The sequence below is a fragment of the Anas platyrhynchos genome, chromosome 26 (assembly GCF_047663525.1).
Source record: "Anas platyrhynchos isolate ZD024472 breed Pekin duck chromosome 26, IASCAAS_PekinDuck_T2T, whole genome shotgun sequence".
In the NCBI taxonomy this organism is placed as follows: domain Eukaryota; kingdom Metazoa; phylum Chordata; class Aves; order Anseriformes; family Anatidae; genus Anas; species Anas platyrhynchos.
Genome location: NC_092612.1, coordinates 2,798,427 through 2,816,832, shown reverse-complemented (window position 1 = coordinate 2,816,832; position 18,406 = coordinate 2,798,427). Strand labels below are relative to the sequence as shown.

General features: G+C 61.3%; 1 protein-coding gene across 25 annotated transcripts; it reads left to right on the top strand.

Moving 5' to 3' along the window:
* The first annotated feature begins 880 nt into the window (after nucleotides 1–880).
* Nucleotides 881–18,351, top strand: TPM3 (tropomyosin 3). Of its 25 annotated transcripts, none has more exons than XM_038168117.2 (13): nucleotides 881–1,060; nucleotides 1,478–1,603; nucleotides 6,179–6,312; nucleotides 7,013–7,130; nucleotides 7,358–7,428; nucleotides 8,206–8,281; nucleotides 9,298–9,360; nucleotides 9,478–9,547; nucleotides 11,260–11,338; nucleotides 13,159–13,228; nucleotides 15,485–15,540; nucleotides 16,510–16,629; nucleotides 17,225–18,351. In XM_038168117.2, exons 1-12 carry the CDS (start codon nucleotides 947–949, stop codon nucleotides 16,574–16,576), a joined length of 1,044 nt encoding a protein of 347 aa, XP_038024045.1. In that variant the 5' UTR covers nucleotides 881–946; the 3' UTR covers nucleotides 16,577–16,629; nucleotides 17,225–18,351. The 25 variants fall into 25 exon arrangements, with proteins under 25 accessions (XP_038024045.1, XP_071884294.1, XP_071884290.1 ...); XM_038168116.2 differs by lacking the exon at nucleotides 8,206–8,281 and adding an exon at nucleotides 8,764–8,839 and having other exon boundaries at nucleotides 888–1,060; XM_072028193.1 differs by lacking the exon at nucleotides 15,485–15,540 and having other exon boundaries at nucleotides 882–1,060.
* Nucleotides 18,352–18,406: the final 55 nt, after the last annotated feature.

Here is an 18,406-nt window from a genome sequence, read left to right as displayed (position 1 = left end):
GCGCGGGCTCCAAGGAGGCCGATAATCCCCCGGCAGCGTGGGAAGTGCCGAGGAGCTCGCTCCCTGCCAATTCCTCCCTGCGCCAGGGGAAATTGCTCCTCCGGATGCCAACAGCATCCTCAGCCTCGCGGCTGAGCACCAGCGTGGCCAGCGGGGGCTCAGCGGGCTCCTGGGGGGCTCGGCTCCCCCCCGCTGCTCCCCGCGGAGCCAAACAATGTGGGCTGGGGGCTGCTGCTAAGCTCCTGCTCCTAAAATAGCAGCGGGCTGAGCTCGCCCTTTGCCACGCCGCCCCCGGGCACGGATAAATGTCAGCCTGGGGTGCCTGGTGACACCGGTGACACGGACGGCCTGAGCCCCCGCTTGGGTGCGAATGGGGGGGGGGCTTCACTTTTGGTGCCACGAGGACCTGGGTCGGTGCCTCCCCAGCGTGTCCCGGGGGCCATGGAGCGGTGGCACCCACTCTGCAGGTGCCCAGCAGTGCCACCGACCCCCAGAGGCTGCCAGGCTGGGGATCCGAGCCCCCCAGCCCCCCCTGCCCACCCCAGCGGTGCCAGCACACACGCAGGGGGTGCCCGGCGGGGTGGGACACGGTGTCCCTGTGCCGCCAGCCAGGGTGTCCCCTTGCACGGGGGGGGCGGGCAGCCAGGACAATGCGGGACCCCCTGCTCGCCGACCTGCCGCTGCTTTTTATAACTGCCCCAGCTGTCCTGCAGGAGCCCAAATAAGGCCGCGGCCGCCCGGACCCCCCCACGCCAGACAATGGGTCCCGAGCAGAGACTTTTTGGGAGCGCGGGGAGGCGGCTCGGCCCAAGAAAGGCAAAGCCCCCGCGCCCAGCGGGCAGGGGCGCGCTGATAAACCGGGCGGCGGGGCGGCGGGCAGCAGTGCCACCCCGCCTGCCCCTGCCCGCCCCGCTGCCCGCCGCAGCCCCCCCGAGCACCGCCGACCATGGAGGCCATCAAGAAGAAGATGCAGATGCTGAAGCTGGACAAGGAGAACGCCCTGGATCGGGCGGAGCAGGCGGAGGCCGAGCAGAAGCAGGCGGAGGAGCGGAGCAAGCAGGTGGGATGGTGGCAGGAGCACGGGGAGGGGAGCGGGTGGGGGCTGTCCCCAAACTGCCCCACGGAGCCCTGCCGGACCCATCACGGTGTGGGAAAGGGGCACAGGGTGTGAGGGATGCTCCGCGGAGCTGAGCCATCCAGGCTGGGGCTTTGTGGGCAAATCCAGAGCGATAAAACCCCCCCGGGCAGGGGTCAGGGGCACGCCGTGGGGCAGCGCTGCTCATGGCAGCCCCATCATGGGCTGCCCGCGGCTCAGCCCCCACCAGTTTGGGTGATGTGGGGCTGGGAGGGAGCCTGTGGGGCAGAGCTGGTCCGGGAGGAGGGAGGGAAGCAGGGAAACGTCCCCCATGGGCTGGGAGCTGGTGCCCTGTGGGGTCCCGGGGGTGTCCGCCGGGGGTGACGGCCGCTGCCCTTGCAGCTGGAGGACGAGCTGGCCGCCATGCAGAAGAAGCTGAAGGGGACGGAGGACGAGCTGGACAAATACTCCGAGGCCCTGAAAGACGCCCAGGAGAAGCTGGAGCTGGCGGAGAAGAAGGCGGCGGACGTACGTATGGGGGGCAGGGGGCTGAGCGGGGGGCTCGGATGGTGGCCTCCCCGCAGAGCTCGGCCCTCCCCGCAGCCCTGGGGACAGAGGACGGTCCCCAAATTGGGGCAGGGGGCTGGGGCAGAGCCGTGGGGAGCTGGGAGCCGCCAGCAGCCCCCGGGGCGTGGGGTCAGCGCCCGGCCCCGCGGAGCTCTGAGTCACGGCTGCCGATGGAGGAGCCAAACTCCAAAGAAGGCCGGAGCCGCTCGTCCCCCCCCCGGGGGCAGGCGGGGGCCGCGTGGGCAGCGCGACAACTGCACAGTCCCGCTATTGTTGGCCGCCCTTTCCAGGAAAACAATGGCGCGAGCGGTGCAGGGTTTCGCCGCCCGGCCGCTCTCCTGGCAGCCACGTGGCGCGATGTCCCCGTTTGTCACCTGCGGGGGTTTGGTGGCCACGGGGGGCCGGGACCCTCCGGCACCCGGGGGGTCGAGCACCCGTGGGCTCCCCGCAGATCTGGTGCAGCGCAAATGGGGAAGAACCCAAAACTGCGGTGCCTGGGCTTGCTCTGCTGGGCTGTCCCGGCTCCAGTTGCCGTAACCAGGACCCCCAAATCCTCCCCGACCCCCCAGGGGGTTCGACAGCCCGGTGGCTTTGCTGTCCCAGCTCGACCGTGCCCAGCTCGAGCGCAGCCCTGGTGTTTTTATCACGTATTTTGTGCCCTGACTCCGGTTTGGGGTCAGGGCACAAAATGCGTGATAAAAACACCGCAGGGTTTGGGGTCAGGGCACAAAAAACCCCAGGCTGGCACCGTCGCAGCGCCGGATTTTGGCACACAGCGGGGCAGGAGCGAGGCAGCAGCACAGAAAGGAGCAGGAAATGTTTTTTTTCGGCCCATTTTTGGGGTGACGCTCGGCCCCGCTGGCAGCGGTCGGGGGTTCGGAGCCAGGATCCTCGGGCGACCCCGAGGACGGGAAGCCGGTGACCGGGGAGGGGGGCCGCGGGGTGAGCTCAGCCCCCGGGAATGCGCAGCCGCCGGCCCGGCCGTGCCCGTATAAGGCCCGCGGGGCTGCGGCACGGCCCCGGTGCTCAGCCGGGGGACACCGGGGGCTGTGGGGGCCGCGTGGGGCAGGGCTGGGGGGCACAGTCCCGGTGTCCCCGGTCCTGTGTGGGGCCAGCCCCGGTGTCCCCAAGCTGCTGTGGGGCAGGGCCCGGAGCACCGAGGCCGGTGTGGGCCGTGCCGGTGCCCCCGGTACCGTGCGTGGCAGGGCCCGGTGCCCCCGGTTCCCCTTGGGACAAGGCCTGGGCCCGGTGGGGGCCGTGCCCGGTGGCCCCGCTGCTTGGGGGGTGCCTCGGTCCCCCGGGGGCTGTCCCTGGTGTCCCCGGGGGGCACATCCTGGGGCTGCAGGGGGCTGTGCCCGGTGCCACCGGTACCCCGGGGGCTGTCCTGGGTTATTCCTGCTCCCGGTGGGGGCTGTGCCCGGTGTTCCCGGTGCCCCCACTCCCTGTGGGGGTGGTCCCGGTCCTGGTGGGGGCTGTGCCCGGTGCTCCCGGTGCCCCCGGTCCAGTAGGGGACCATGCCCTATGCCCACATCCCCGGTGGTGCCGGTCCCGGTGGGGCCGGTCCCGGTCCCGGTCCCGGTCCCGTAGGGGGCCACGCCCGGTGCCCCCCTTCCCGGTGGTGCCCCCCCCTCCCGGTGCCCCCGGTCCCGGTGGGGCAGATCCCGGTCCCGGTTTCCCCCGGTCCAGTAGGGGGCCATGCCCGATGCCCACACCCCCGGTGCCCCCGGTCCTGGTGTTCCAGGTCCCGGTGGGGCCGGTCCCGGTCCCGGTCCCGGTCCCGGTCCCGGTGCCCCCGGTCCCGGTCCCGGTCCCGGTCCCGGTGCCCCCGGTCCCGTAGGGGGCCACGCCCGGTGCTCCCGGTCCCCGTGGTGCCCCCCCCGGTGCCCCCAGTCCCGGTGCCCCCGGTTTCCACGGCAACACCGGTGGGGGGGGGGGGAGGGGCGGGGCCGGGGCGTGCCGCATCCGGACCGGGGCGGCGGGGGTGCGGGGCGGAAGTGACGTCAGGGCCGGGGCGGTGGGGCCGGGGCGGCGGGTTCCGGGAGCTCAGGGCGGGGCGGGCAGCGGCCGGGACCATGGCGGGGGCCACCACGATCGAGGCGGTGAAGCGCAAGATCCAGGTGCTGCAGCAGCAGGCGGACGACGCCGAGGAGCGGGCGGACCGCCTGCAGCGGGAGGTGGAGGCCGAGCGCCGCAACCGGGAGCAGGTACCGGGACCAACCGGCACCGGCACCGGCACCGAACCGGGACCGAACCGGGACCGAAACGGGATCGAACCGGGGGGGGGGAGGCGTGTGCCGGGCCCTGCGAGCTGCCCGCGGGGTGGGGGGCGGCGGGGGGAGCCCCCTCCCGGTGCCCCCTCCCGGTGCTGCCGCGCCCCGGGGCTCGGTACCGGGAGGGTTCCCGGTGTTGGGGGGGGGGGAAGGGGGGTGCTGGGGGGGGAGGCCGCCGGTCTCGTTGTTGTGGGGGGGGTTGCGGGGGGTTTGGTCCCGGTGTGGTAGGAGCCGTGGGGGCCCCTCCCCGGTACCGGGCCCCGGGGGGAGCCGCGGGGGGCTCCCGGTGTGGGGGAGGAGGCGGCCCGGACATCTTGGGGAGCGGGGCAGGGCTCGGGGGGGCGATCCCGGGCACCGAATGGGGCTGGGGGGGGTGGGGTGGGGACATCACGGGGCGGTGCCCCCCCCCCCTTCCCTTCCCCGGTCGTGTCCCGGTACCGCGGGCGGCGGCCGGGGTTGGGGGGGGGGGGGGGGGGGTGCATCCGCGCCGTGTGTGCCAATTCTGCCGGTTCTGCCCCAAAACTGCGGCTTTTCTGCCCCGAGGGCTCAACCCTGCCGACCCCCGGGCCTCCCGCACCGGCACCGGGGTCCCGAGGGATTTCCCTGCCCCGGTTTCTGGGCTCGGGAAGCGGCGCCGAGCCCGGTGCTGAGCCCGGTGCCGGTTCCCTGCATCCCCCTGGCTCGGGGCTCCCTCCCCCCAGGAGCCCCCGAGGTGCTGCTGGGGCTGCCTGGGGGTGTCCCCGCCGTGTGCAGGGGGCAGAGGGGAAGGATCAGAAGGATCGGAAGGATCGGAAGGATCGGGCCCCTGGCAGCCCCCAGCGGGGCCGGGCAGCTCCTGGCAGCCGGGGCTTTTCGGGGAGGGTTCGGTGCTGCCCGCAGGAAGCCGAGGTGGAGGGGGGCAGGAAGCAGGGGGGCTGCTGCGCCTCCGTCCCCTGGGGGCAGGACGAGGCTGGGCCTGACAGCTCGCTGCCTCTTTAGGAGCCAAAAAGCCAAAATGTGTGTGTGTGTGTGTGTGCCAGGCAGCCTCCTCCCCGCCGCTGCTCGGAGCGTTTTGTTCCTCCTCGAGCAGACCGCTTCCTCCTCCTCTTCCTCCTCCTCCTCCTCTGGTGCTGGCTGCTCGCTGGGGCTGCCGGCTCCTCCGAGCCTCGCGGTGCCGCGGGTTTCCGCGGGGAAGAGCTCAGCAGCCTCTCCCCGGCCCGAGCGTGGTTTGTGTCAGGCCCCGTTCCAACACCGGCCTCTTTCATGGCGCTGCTCCTCCTTCCTTGGGCATCGGCTCGCTTCGAGGCCGCGCGTCCTCGCGGGCTGCTTTGTCGCAGGCGGCTGGGATATTTCACACACGCCCGGCATGTGCCCGCGTGCTGGCCTCTGCTGGATCGCCCTGCTGCTCTGAGACAGCCACGGTGCTCTCCACCTCTGCAGCGGTGTGGAAATCCTGCTGGAGGGGATGCCGGCTTCTTCTGGGGTGGCTGGGACAGGGTGTGGGTGTCCCCGGGGCTTTTTGGAGTCCTCTCGGGGCTCGCCACAGACCAGGCTTCAGTTGCCTCGTGGCTGGTGGCCATGGGGCTGCAGCGGGGCTGGCTGAGGGTGCGCGATGCCTCCTGACCTCACGGGTTCGTTAAACCCTTGTTCAGTCCTGTGGTCACGCTGCTGGCAACCGCCCGTGGGCTCTCGGCAGCTCGCGACTCCAGAAATGAGGTGGCCGAGGAGCTCTCGGAGGCTTTGGCTCTTGCTGAGGGCTGTGGGTGGATCGCTGGCTCCTCGCAGTCTGAGCCCCGAGCTGCCGGCGCTGCTGCCAGCGGCTGAGCCCGCTGCGGAGCCGGGTCCAGCGGCGGGCAGAGCCCTGAGCCCTGCTAATCACCTCGGGGTGCTGATGAGAGGGCTCGTTCCAAGCAGCATTCGCGTCCAAATCGCACGCGTAAACTGAGGCGGTGCTAAATAGCAGCTGTCAGAGGGCGCTGGGATGGGGGATAAACGGGCCTGATGGATGGGCTGGCAGGATTAGAGCAGCTGCGGAGAAGACACATTAGTGTAAGGCATCTGCTTAGCGCTCGTGGCTTAAGCTGTCATGTCAGCTCGAGCTGACGGGCGAGAAACCTGCGCGGTGACGGCGGCGCAGCCAAAGCCCTGCTCGATGCTGCAAGGCTCAACTTGCAGGCGTCTGGGAGCGCAGGTGTGAAAAAATCGGGCAAAGCCCCTCGGCTTCGGTTCGGTTTCCTGTGTGCCGCCGCTGACCCGCGGGCTGAGTCACCCCTTCCGCTCCCCCCAGGCCGAGGCAGAAGTGGCATCTCTGAACCGCCGCATCCAGCTGGTAGAGGAGGAGTTAGACCGGGCCCAGGAGCGCCTTGCCACGGCTCTGCAGAAGCTGGAGGAGGCAGAGAAGGCTGCGGATGAAAGCGAAAGGTGAGCAAGGGCTGCTGCTGCTCTCGCTCTGAGTCCCAGGCGTGTTCCGGAGGGAGGGCTGGGTGCCTGCTGGGCTTCCTGGAGGGTGGGAAGCGGCCCCCACATCAAGGCAGGGTGTGGGAGCCCTGCCTGCTTGTGCAGAGCCGCCCAAACGATGCTGCTGCCCTCGGGAATATCGCGGAGCCCGAGGCTAAGGGCGAGGGGTGCTGCCTGCTGCTGCGCACCCCCTCTGGGGGAGAAGGAAGCGGGGTCTGGGGAGCCCTGGGCTGGTGAAGGTCGCTGCTGGGGCTCAGGGCTTCTTCCTGCTGCTTCCTCGCCCCCGGCAGGGAGCTCCCGACCTGGGAATGTGATTTGGAGGGGAGCGGCCCCCTCCCAGCACTTCCAGTTGGCCGCAGCGCTGTGCAGCCGGGCCCAGCTGACGGCCTGCCATGAGGACTTGGCTCCTCCTGCCTTTCGGCCTGGAAAGTGCTTGGCTCGCCCGTGCGGAGTCCCTGCGACATCCTGACTCGTGCTCAGCGGCGTTTCTCATGGCCCAGGAGCCCGATGAGCTGCTGGAGCAATGCTCCGAGGAGCAGTTAGCCCTGGGCAGGCGAGGTTGCTGCGTTTCCCTCAGCCCAGCAGCGTCTGCTCTCTGCGCTGGCTTGTGTGGCACCGTTTCATACATCACCCCTTGCTGCGCTTGCTTTTTTTTTTTGGGCAGAGGCATGAAAGTCATCGAAAACAGAGCTCTGAAGGATGAGGAGAAAATGGAGCTGCAGGAGATCCAGCTGAAGGAAGCCAAGCACATTGCGGAGGAGGCGGACAGGAAGTACGAGGAGGTGAGGCTGCGATGCGCTGGGACAGCTGCCCCTGGCCCGGAGTGGTGCCTCCTCTTCCTGCAAACGTGGTTTGGGGACATCCCGGCCTCTGAGCTTCATCACCATTTCCCCAGCCGGAGGAACTCTGGCGGCAGCAGTGACTCCTGCAGGCGTTCCCTTTCCTGCCTTGCACAACCTAGCAGTGCGAAAATCTGCCTTGCTCTGAGCTCTGGTTCTGCCCCCCCCAGGTTGCCCGGAAATTGGTGATCATCGAAGGAGACCTGGAGCGCACCGAGGAGAGAGCTGAGCTTGCAGAGTCGTGAGTAATCTGCTCACGTGTGGCTGGCATGTCTACCTGCGCATGGGACTAACACGAACGGCATTCCTAACCTTGTTACACAAGGCCTGAAGTACAGGGTGGGCTTAGAGCCCCAGCTCACAGAGTCGGGAGCGTTCTCCTGCTCGGAGCAGGAGGAGATGCACCGGGGGTGTGAGTTTGTGTCCGTCACACTCAGCATGGCTCGCAGCGGGGCTGTTCCACCTCCTTGGTGGCAAGGTCAGAGAATCCTCCCCTGCTCGGTTTTCCCCAGCACTGCTCCCGAGCGTGGTCACTGGCTCCCCACACACCGCTACGGGGCACACGAGCGCACGGTGCTTGTCCTACAAGGGCCGAGGCCTCCCGTGAAGCAGCACGCAGGATGTCCAAGAGCAGAGTCGGTGCCGGGGCTGCTCTGTGGCCTTGAGTTATTTTCAGTAACCACTGCAGACGTGAGCGCTGCTGCTCAGCAAGCTAAACAACTTCTGCTTGGAGCAGAGACACCGGCCGTGTGGTTTGGGCTCCTTTCACGTCTCTGGATGCTCCAGCAGGTCCTCGAGGAGCTGCTCAGGGCCTTTCTGTACCGTGGGCCTTGTCTAACAAAGCTAGCATGCGTGCAGCTGTAGCACTGTGCTTCCTGCCCAGACATGCATGTCGTGACCATGACTTCTTTGTGTTTTTCCCCTGCCCCCTTTTTTGCTCTGCGGTATTGTGTTATCGGTGCTCCTTTTGACCCTTGCCCCCACCTGGCTTGTGCCATCATGCGACCGTCACTAACAGTCGTGTCCGGGAGCTGCAGGAGCAGATCAGAGTGATGGACCAGAACTTGAAGTGTCTGTCTGTTGCCGAAGAAAAGGTACTAACCGTTCCCTTCTCGACCCATTAAACCAGAACTCCTGTGGTCTTCTCGCTCCGCTCCTTCCCTCCGCTTCACTGCGTCTTTCTGTCCTGGAATGTTCTGTCCTCTCTGCTCCTGTCTGAGTGGTGGCAGCTGTCCGTCTGTCCGCCAGAACAGCTTCCCTCCTTACAGCAAACCCGACGTGTGGCTGCTGCGTGAAGGTGCCAGGTCTGGCAGTCTGTGGCCGTGTCTCAGCCGCTCAGCCCGGTGCCCTGTGCGCGTGCTGGCGGAGTATCTAAGCTCTGACCTTGGAGGCTGGAAGGGAGCTTGCTTTCTGCAGAAGTGCTCCAAAGCAGGGTCCCATCCAGTCTGATCACAGACCGCCTCCTAAAGAACTCCCTGGTCTCCCCTGCACATGGATTCACTTCTCCTCTCTCCTGTCTTTCCCTCCCACTTCTTTTCCTTTTTTCTCTCCCCTCTTTCTTTACAAAACCCCACAGTAAATGTTCCGAGCTGGAGGAGGAGCTGAAGAATGTCACCAACAATCTCAAGTCTCTTGAGGCTCAGGCTGAGAAGGTAGGGCTGCTTTTCAAAGGGCCAGAAACATTTCTGTTTTGCTAGAAGGGGGTGTGACGGCGGAGCACCCACTGGGATGGAAATAATGCCACTTTGCAGCCTTAAGCAGCAAGGAGAGCTAACGGATCTCAGCGCAGGGCTGCTGCTGCCTGTAGGAGCTGGGAGTGCGGGAAGCCTGCCTGCCCTGCCCTGCCTTGGGGCAGACTCGAGCAGCCGAGATGTTTATGCTGCTGGGAGGAGAATTTTTCTGTGCCCGAGTTTCTGTGCCACGTGCATGGTGTGGGACTTGCTGTCTGACCCGGTCCTCCTGGAGCAGGGTAGGGGTGTGAATAAGTTGGAAGTCCGTGGGCACGTGCAGCGCAGCGAGGAGTTGAAGCCTCCCTTTGTAGCCGTGGCTCTCTGGAGTGGGAGATGCAGGGAGGCTGCTGCTGGTCGCTGACACCTCTCCTTTTCCACAGTACTCTCAAAAAGAGGATAAATACGAAGAAGAGATCAAGATCCTGACTGATAAACTCAAAGAGGTGAGTGACCGTGTCGGGATGGCCTCGGTTTGGTCAGTGGGAGCACCCTCGGGCGGTTGTTTCTGGGGGCCCTTGTACCCCGAAGCTGCTGCTGACCAACCCGCTCCTGTCTGGCAGGCGGAGACCCGTGCTGAATTCGCCGAGCGGTCTGTGGCCAAGCTGGAGAAGACCATCGATGATTTGGAAGGTACGTGCTGGGGATGGGGAGCCAAAGGCTTTGTGGTGATGAGCTGGGGAAGGAGAGCTCCTTGGTACCGGGAGCAAAGCCTGGCTCAGCCTCAGGGGTGAGGCTGGTGCCTCTTAGGCTCCAGGGCTGTGCCCTGTGCATCTGCTGGAAACAATTCCCTGGCCGTGCTGCGGCAGCCCCCGAGCTTGTGATCCGAGCACCTTGCCATGTCTGACTGATAGTGCAGCTGCTCGCCTTGGTCATGATGTCCTCAGGAGCATAACTGGATTCCTGGGCTCCAGCTTAACCCAATTTGAGGAGTGGCATAGGAAAAAAAAACAACCATGAACTCCCCAGGAATTGGTTGCGATTACATACCTGTGTGTGGAATCCCATGCACGTGGCTGTCTGCAGACAGCGGTACTGCACTTGGTGGGGCACGAACCAGCCCCGGGAAGAGTCAGACTCCCCAGCATCGGTTCAAGATAAAGTCACCAGAAGTCCCACCCGTGCAGTGTGGTGGTTGGCCTGGGCCGAGGCCAGGCTCCTTTCCTCCTCCTGCTTTCACAGAACTTCAGGAGCAGTCCCGAGGCTTGCTGTTACAGCCCTAACTCTCCCCGAGCCACGGAAGGAGAAGGCTCCACGTGCCTGCCTTAGCTCTGGGGCTGTGGCTGGATTCTTCCAGAGATAGCTGTGGCTAGAGCGGCTGCGCTGGCACGCCAGAGCTCTTCCAGGCCTCCTGCCCCAACCACAGCATGTGCCTTAGTGGTCGCTTAGTGCCAGGTCTTGGAGATTCAAAGCCACATCCTCCAGGCTGGAGTCACTCAGGAGTTTTATCTAGAAATAGCAGCGGTGTCAGCTGAGCCGTTCCAGAACTGCAGCCAAGCAGCAATCTGAGCCACCTCATGATCTGGGAGAACCGCAGAAGCTCCGAGTCCCTGCGTGCTGCCCCTGATAGGGAGAGCTGGCTCCAGTCTCCGGCCTTGCTGTGGAAGTGACCTAGTTTATGACAACTGACAGAGTTCTCTGGGCTCCGCGAAGCAGTTAACAACATTTCCAGCTGTATCGCAGCCTAGGCAGCCAGTGCTGGGAGGAGCCCGTGCCAGCGCTGTGCAGTGCTAAAGGAGCGCATCAGTGCGAGTTTCAAGGCTGCCTCCTCCACGGGAAGGTGGGTGATTGCCAGTCTGCCCCATTATCTGATGGAGAACACAGGTGTGGCCCGTCTGCTCGGCGTATCCTGCTGAGCTGTGTGCGCTCCTAATGGGAATTCCCTCTGATGCTCAGGACTATTACTTAACTGACTTCTCCCAAACAGGTTTTTATATTGAAACCGAAGGTGAGAACAAAGCGCCTCCATCGATCCGTGCCTGCCTTAGGTGTCGCAATCAGCTCCCCAAGTGGAGTTGCCCTCCCTGGTGCTCCTCCTGCCCGTGGTTCTTGCAGGCAGCTTGTTCTCACGGGCTGGTGGGGCTGGAGCTCTCGGCTCAGCTCCCCTCGGAGCTGGCTCGGAGTCCCGGAGGGCCCTGGCTGGTCAGGCTGCCCCGGGGCTGTCTGAAACCTCCCATCCATTGCTCAGGAGCGACCGGAGTCCAGCAGTCGTGGTGGCTCCACATCTGACTTCATTTTCTTCTGTTCACAAATCCCACACTGCTTTTCCTGCCCCAGGGTGTTGGAAGAACTCCTCTGCCTTCCCTCATTGTTTCCCTTTTGTTCTCCTCCTAAACCTCTTCTAGATGAGCTCTATGCCCAGAAACTGAAGTACAAAGCAATTAGTGAGGAACTGGACCACGCCCTGAATGACATGACTTCCATGTAAATATGAGCTGGCTGGTGTTTGCCTCTCGCTTCAGCAGGCTAGACCGCCGGAGCTTGCTTGGTTTGCTGTGATTTTCATAGCCGGAGAATCAATGGCACTGTGTTGTCTAGGTTACTTCTACAGATCTCTGCCTCTCGGATCGAGGCTTCCCTGCAGCATGCTGCGTTCTAACTCCAGGGCCTTGTGAGCTGCATGTGTAACACCAAGCGCTGTGCTGGCCTGGCAGAGTTCGGACCTGAACTCCAGTGCAATTCCCAGCCCCGCTGGGAAGGGCTTAATGTGCCTTCGTTGCCTGCTGGAGCCACTGGGCCACGGTCTCGGGATTCTTCCCGGGAGTGGCCGTGGGCAGTGCTCAAGCAGATGCCTCAGGAATTGCCCTAACAGGCTTGAGACGGGCTGGATCGTGAAGTGATCTGTGGAAGTAGCTGACCTCGCGTTCCTGCAACTTTGCTACTTGGCTTCTTGTTGAGACTGGCGGTGGGTTCTGCTAACAGCTGCTCTGCACAGTCCTTACCACTAACCCAGGAGAGGCCAGGTACTTGCGCTGCAGAGAAGAGCCCTAACGCTAGCGTTCCAAAGCTCCCCGAGCAGTTTGCCGTGCACAAACACTGAAGTTTCTCTTAAAACTAGTGTCTCCTTCTGTTTCACACAGATAAGTCTTGCGATTCCAAACTCCACTTTGGATTTGCCTCTCTGCTTGGTGGCTTGTTCTGCATCTGCACCCTGCACTCGTGCTCTCCTCATCTCACTCTGAATTCCAGTACCTTTTTCCAGTCACTGTGCACAGGGCATCCCTGGGAATGAGTGCTGTACAGACTCTGAAGCTTGACAGCAGCAGCAGCCCCCAGTTCTGCTGCACTTGCTCCTAAACAAAGCTCCCTCTGTTTGACCCGATGTGCCAGACACTGCCGTGCTCTGAGGGGCTGCCCTTTTCAATGTCTGGGTGTAGCTGGGAGTATGTTGTTCTCATCTGCATATCTTGTGTAGAGCTATAAAGCTCCTTTTGTATTTCTCCTGCCTCTTGCTTGAGCATGATGTCACCTTTTTTAAGGAAAAACAACCCTTGTATAAACTGAATGGAACGGCTGGTGCTGCTGAGAAATGGGTTTCTAGTGACCACTTGCTGCTTTAGAGAAACTGTTGCGATGTTGCCTTCAAACCAGTGTCACCGTACCCGTGCTGGTGGAATACACAGACTGCATTAACGCACGAGGTTTTCCCCTTTGGGTGTCTTCTTGGCTCACCGATGTGCATCAAACGCTGCCTCGGTGCACGGCACGCTCTGTAGGTTCGGGCAGGCTGCTGGGGTTTGTAGCAAGAGGTCCTCATGCTGTCTGCTTCAGGGAAATGTTCCTCACCTGCCTGCTCTGCCATTCACTGGTTGCCAAACCCTGGCTTGCAGCGGGAAGTCGCCGCACCCGATAGTCACTGAGGGCACTGGCAAGTTGTGAAAGCTAATAAATATTACACAACACCGGCTGGTTTCCAGCTGGGCAGGGCTGGGTGGGTGCTGTGCCTGTGGGGGGCACGTGTGGCTCCTTGCTTCAGGGAGGAGAAGCACAGGGCTGAAGGCAGCAGGGCCAGGGCGTCCACGCACAGCAGTGCTCCAGCTCCCTGCGTGGGGCTGAGGGTCGCAGGATCCTCCTGGAGCGTGGCCTGCAGCGCTGCACGGGGCTCTGTGGCTGGCACCAAGCACCTGGCACGTGCCACTGCTGGTTGTTCGGGTACCATAAGCACTGATCAGCCTCGTAACCGCGCTGCCTGACGGTGGCTTGTCCGATACTTTTTCCCTCTTGGGTCGGTTCGTCTGCCACAGTGCCCGGAGAGCCCTTCAGGAGTCGAGTTTTGGTGAAATGGGACACCTCCCGTGGTTTCCTCAACCTCAGGTTTGTGTGCACCCTGCTCTCTGCACAAGTGGCACCGGCAGCGAGCGCAGCCTGGACGTGCCGCGCTGCCCCAGCCTGCTCTCACTCTGCCTTCTGCGTCGGGGCTGTCCCCTCTCTGCTGCTCCGGCCAGGGAAGGAGGGAGCACTTGAAGGAATTCCCAAGAGAATAGCTCGGAAAGGTCTGGCAGGTGGTGCTCTGGCTCTTCAGGGCAATAGCTCTGCGCCCCCAAAGCAGGAGTCCTCTCAGTAACCAACCCTGCAACTGAATTTTGGAGGGGCTGTGTCCCGTGGGAGAGGCAGGGGTATCTCACAGCAGTCTGGGCGAGGGGAGGCCTCCAGCCCAGCGTTCTCATGTTGGCTCTTACCAAGTTGGAAGCAGCATCGTGCTCCCTGCCCTTGTGCAATGGCCTCTGTCCTCGCGGGGTGGTCTCCTCGGCTCGGGGCCGAGCAGGACGGGTGGCCCCCCGCTGCGTGGCGGTGTCGCAAGCGACCTTCTCGAGGGCTGGGCTCTGGCAGGCCCTTGCCCTGCTCGTCCCGGTGGAACTCCACGCTGGGTGGTGGGTGATGCAACTCCTGCCCTGGGAGGTTTTGAGAGGCTTCTGGTCTGACAGGATCGCTAGGCTTGTGCGGGCTGGTTACCGCGAGCCGGGCTGTAAATCCAGGGGAGCCGTGAGCTCAGATAAACTGACCAGGAGGCACAGGTCACGGAGCTCCCCGTGGCTGTAAGGCTGCCCTGCGGGCTGGGTGGGGAAGGGAGCAGGTCAGACGCTGCAGCGAGCCCCGACAGCCCTGAGCAAGTGCTCCGTGTGGAGAAGCCATTCCCGAGGTCCCGGGAAGGTCACACTAATTACCCCAGTCAGTCTGCTCCCTCGTGGGCGGACCGTCAGGTCCCTGGCCGCAGGCAGGAATGCTTGCTTGAAGGCTGGGAGGTGTTGCAGCAGCCTTGAGCTGCTCATACCTCTGGTGGTGGCGGATCCCTCCCATCCTCTGCTCTTCCAGAGACCCGGGGCCAGCCCACGTCGCCTGCTCAGAGCAGGGTCCCTGGCACGAGTAGCCCACGTGCAAGGCAGGCTCCGGTGTGAGCTGGCACCGAGCGTATTTGTCTCCCGCACCACAACTTCCCTCTACTTGTAGTCAAATTGCAGGGGGGCAGGAATTGTCAGCTGCTCTGGTTGTTCCTCGGTGGCCAGGGGCATTCCCAGCTCCTGTACTGCAGCGAGGTGTCACTAGGGCAGGTGCTGGGGGCTGAGGGGAGCTGGGTGAAGGTGGAATAATTCCCTCTTGTGTGTGGCTGTCGTGCTGGAGGGACTGAGTGAGGTGTCTGGGGCAGGGGGCTGTGCTTTGGCTGCTCCATGTGAAACTTGAGTGTCCTGAGCCTTATGTAGCCAGGTCTCGCTCAAGAGCAATTAATCCTGGGACAAAAGTAGTGAAGAATAGTATAGACCCCCTTCAGAGGGTGCCACGGATTCCTGGGGATCTCAGACCTTTGTAGTAGTACCAGAATCCTGTAACCTTGTAGTACCAGAAGGATTTAAGAAGCTTAAGGCCAGCAAGAGTTGCTGTGCTGTAGGTATTGACTCATCAGGCCACGGCAGCATGCTGTGCATATTGCTTCGGTGTGTGGTGGTTGTTTCTACCAGGCTGGAAGCCCCTGTGTAAGAATTTTTCACTGTGTGGAATGCTCCCAGATACAGGAATGGGAATTGTCAGGCTGGGAGGATGCTGCCCCTGGAGACAGACAAAAACAGATGTTCAATAAGTTGTGGCTGATGGACTGCAGGGCCATGGCTGAGAGGCGACCCGAGCTGGGAGAGCATCAGAGCAGTACTCCCTTTCCTCTAGATACTGTCTCCAGTCCTTGTTTAGATGTGGTGGGATAAAGTCGTGTCCTTTGGGTTAGGCAAGATGCTGTCGGTCTCAGTCCTGCTGTCCTTAGATGCCCGTGTCCCTGTTCAGCTGCCTCAAGCCCTCAGTCCTACTGCTGGGTGGTGACGCACCCTGGAAGGTGCTTCTTGGTTCAGCTGCTGTAGGACTTCTTTCTGCAGGGTACTCCCCAGGCCTAAAGCACATCCCAGGTCTCTCTCCCTACCTGGGTACGGTGCAGCCGAGCCTGCAGGCTCCTCTTCTGGTGTTCTTCTCTTCCTTTGCCTTCGCAAGCCCTTGGCAGCACTTCCATTTCTGCCCACACTTTGCTTCCACTGTGATCTTCTGAGCTGAAAAGCAAGTTAGAGTAACACAAACCTTTGTTCTTCCCAGCTTCATCTGTGTAATAGCCTAGACTTGATCTTCAGAGGCACGTGCTATGGAGACAGGTTATTTGATGTGCTCATCTTGGTACTCTACTAACCTTCCCTTTCTCTCTTTTTCTCTCTTCCTCTTGTTTCCCCTAATCCTGTTGCTGCTGCAGAGCGCCTGTACAGCCAGCTTGAGAAAAACCGCCTGCTCTCTAACGAGCTGAAGCTAACGCTGCATGATCTGTGTGACTGAGAAGGGGGCCCTCTAATGCCATTAAACAAGCTTATTGCGACCACCAGTGCTGTGGACCACAGTGAAATCTGATCACTCTTAAGACTGGCAGACTTGCAAATTTTATGCAATTGCTGCTGTTGAATGGGGCAGTTGAATTCATCCTCTAACTTATTTTATTTAAGAGCTCTTTTTATAAAAGGTAACCTGTATGATTGGTGAAGAAACCCTCAGACTTGGCAGTTCTTTGAGCGGTCTCGCCTGGCTCCTCCATGGAACCAGAACTGCTGCACCCTCCAAGAGAGGCGTGGGGTGACGTTAGGCTCGTCTGCTAGAAGATGCCTGTCAAGTGCTATGGCTTAATTTACTGTTAGCTGAATGATTATAGGATTTCCTGCTGCATGGAATGATGGCTTCTAACAATAAATGACTGACCTTGTGGTCTAAGACACTGCACACCTGTAGTACTTTCATACAGAGCTGAGTCCTGACCTAGATAGAAGGCTTTGGGGGAAGTAGCCATGCCCGGGGCCTGATCCCAGTGCAGTTGTGGAGTCTCAGGACGGGTTGGGAAGCTCAGGGACGTTTTGAAACCAAGTCCCTGTGTCCATGCCATGAAGCTATCTCTTGAGTGCCTGCAGGGAATCGTTAAACACTGCAGTTGCTAGTGCCTTAGAAGGAACGCTTCTTGCTGTGTGTGCAGTGTGCTCTTTCTGACCTTGGGTTGCTGCAGCCCCTCGGCAGTCCCCTTGGGAGCGGGGAGGTGGGGAGCAGCTTTGAGAAACTGCCTGTGCCTAAAGGACGTCTTTCTACAGCCTGTCTATCCAGTGTCCCGGCGCGTGGACTTCTTCAGTGGCCAGGGTGGGCTCACCTATGGAGTGAAGCCTACCTAGAGTGCTAGTTGCTGATCTGAGCTCTCCTGGCTTAAGGAACATGTGAGAACCGACTGTGCGAGCTGCCTGTAGTCCTGGGCAGAGTTGTAGCACCTTTGCTCCTACTTGCTCACTGCCTGCTGTTCCCTGAAAACAGCCTCTGCCCCACTGTCCTTGGTTGTCTGCTCCCTGCTGCTAGGTAGTTACGGTCTTGGTGACCAGCTTGGCATCACTCTCCTGTGCTGGGGGGAAGGGGGGCACAATCAATTGGAATTCCAGGGGTTGATTTTCTAAGTGTTTAATCTTCGAGTTGCTCTTGGGTGGCTTGCTGGGCCACTGGGGACTGCTGTCTGAAAGTGTTGAAGCCCTGGCGAAAGCTAGCTGCAATCTGAGGCACCTGCATGCAAAATACTGCCTAGAGCACTAGCTAAAAGTACCTCCTGACCGTGCCAATTCGGAGCACCAGCAGCGCGAGAGACAAGGGCTACAAATGAGCCAGGTAACTTCAGAGCTTCTAGCTGCAGCCAGCCAGGCACCCACGGTCTGAGAACTCGCTACGGCAGCGTGCTGGGAAGGGGCTAGTGCAAGCTTTCTTTGGCGAAGGTTTCTCGCTTGTCTTACGCTGACTTGTAACTCTTTAACTCTTGCTTCCTGCCAGATAAACTGAAATCCACCAAAGAGGAGCATCTCTGCACGCAAAGAATGCTGGACCAGACCCTGCTAGACCTGAATGAAATGTAATGGATCCCTGCCACTGCCTCCGCCACACGATGCCATGGGGGGCCAGCCCAGCCGCTGCTGACCTCTAACCCTTGGGGACCAGGGTTTACTTTCTGTTGCCAACTTGACCAAACACAAATCTGCTATTTCGCCTCAGGGTTAAAGGTCATCAGGTTGGGCAGAGCTTCAAACAGCATTATTAAGGGAAATAAACAATGCAATAATGTTTGGGGGAGCATGTTTGAGATGTATACATTTTGTAACTACCTTTTTTTGTAGCAACCATTGTAAACATTCCAAATAACCGAGGCTGGTGAGCAACACTTCAAAAGCTCTTGGCTTTAAACTTTGATATTAACCTTCTGTTAATTAGCTCTGGGCCCCTCTGCTTCAGCAGGGGAGGAAGATGGGTGTGATGGTTCCTGGCTAGGAATGGAGGCCTGTTGGGAAAGCTTCCACTCCAGGAGCTGTTTGCCAAAAGAGCAGTTCAGTTTTCAGCTTTAAGGTAACTCTGTCGTGGAGAAGCAACTTGAGCAAAAGCAGACTTTTTTTCTTTTTAAAGCCAAGCCTATTATCTGAACAATTGAACCTTCCCAGGGGTTGTTTCCCTTCCCTCCCCCCAGTGTTGGCCACTTCCTTTCCCGGTAGGCTTAGAGAAGCCCCGGCCCCTCTAACACATTGCTACACAGGGGTTGAATTTGCCTTCACTAAGTGCTGGTGCACCAAGCTTTATCACTCATCGCTGGGTTCAACTTAACAGCTTACGTACAAAAGTCTTGTTTTCTTTGAAAAGTTCTGCCTACCCTGGGGGAGGGAAGCCGAGGCCTTCCCTCTCCTGGCCAGGAGTGCTCTTAATGTCTTAATAAGGTACAAGCCATCTTGCTGTGCATTGTAGTTTTTGTGAGGCGTGAGTGTGGAGATGTCGTGTGTAGCTTGTGGTTCGAGCATGCTGCTTGGTCGTAGCAGTTCTAGGGGCCAATCTGGAGAAAAGAACCATATCAAGTGTTTTGATACTAAATTGAGAACTTGTATTACTGTCTTTTGAAATAAAAACCGATCCCTCCACGCTGCTGTCCCCTTCCAGTGCTTTAATGGGTGAAGGGGGAGGGGGGGGGGGGGA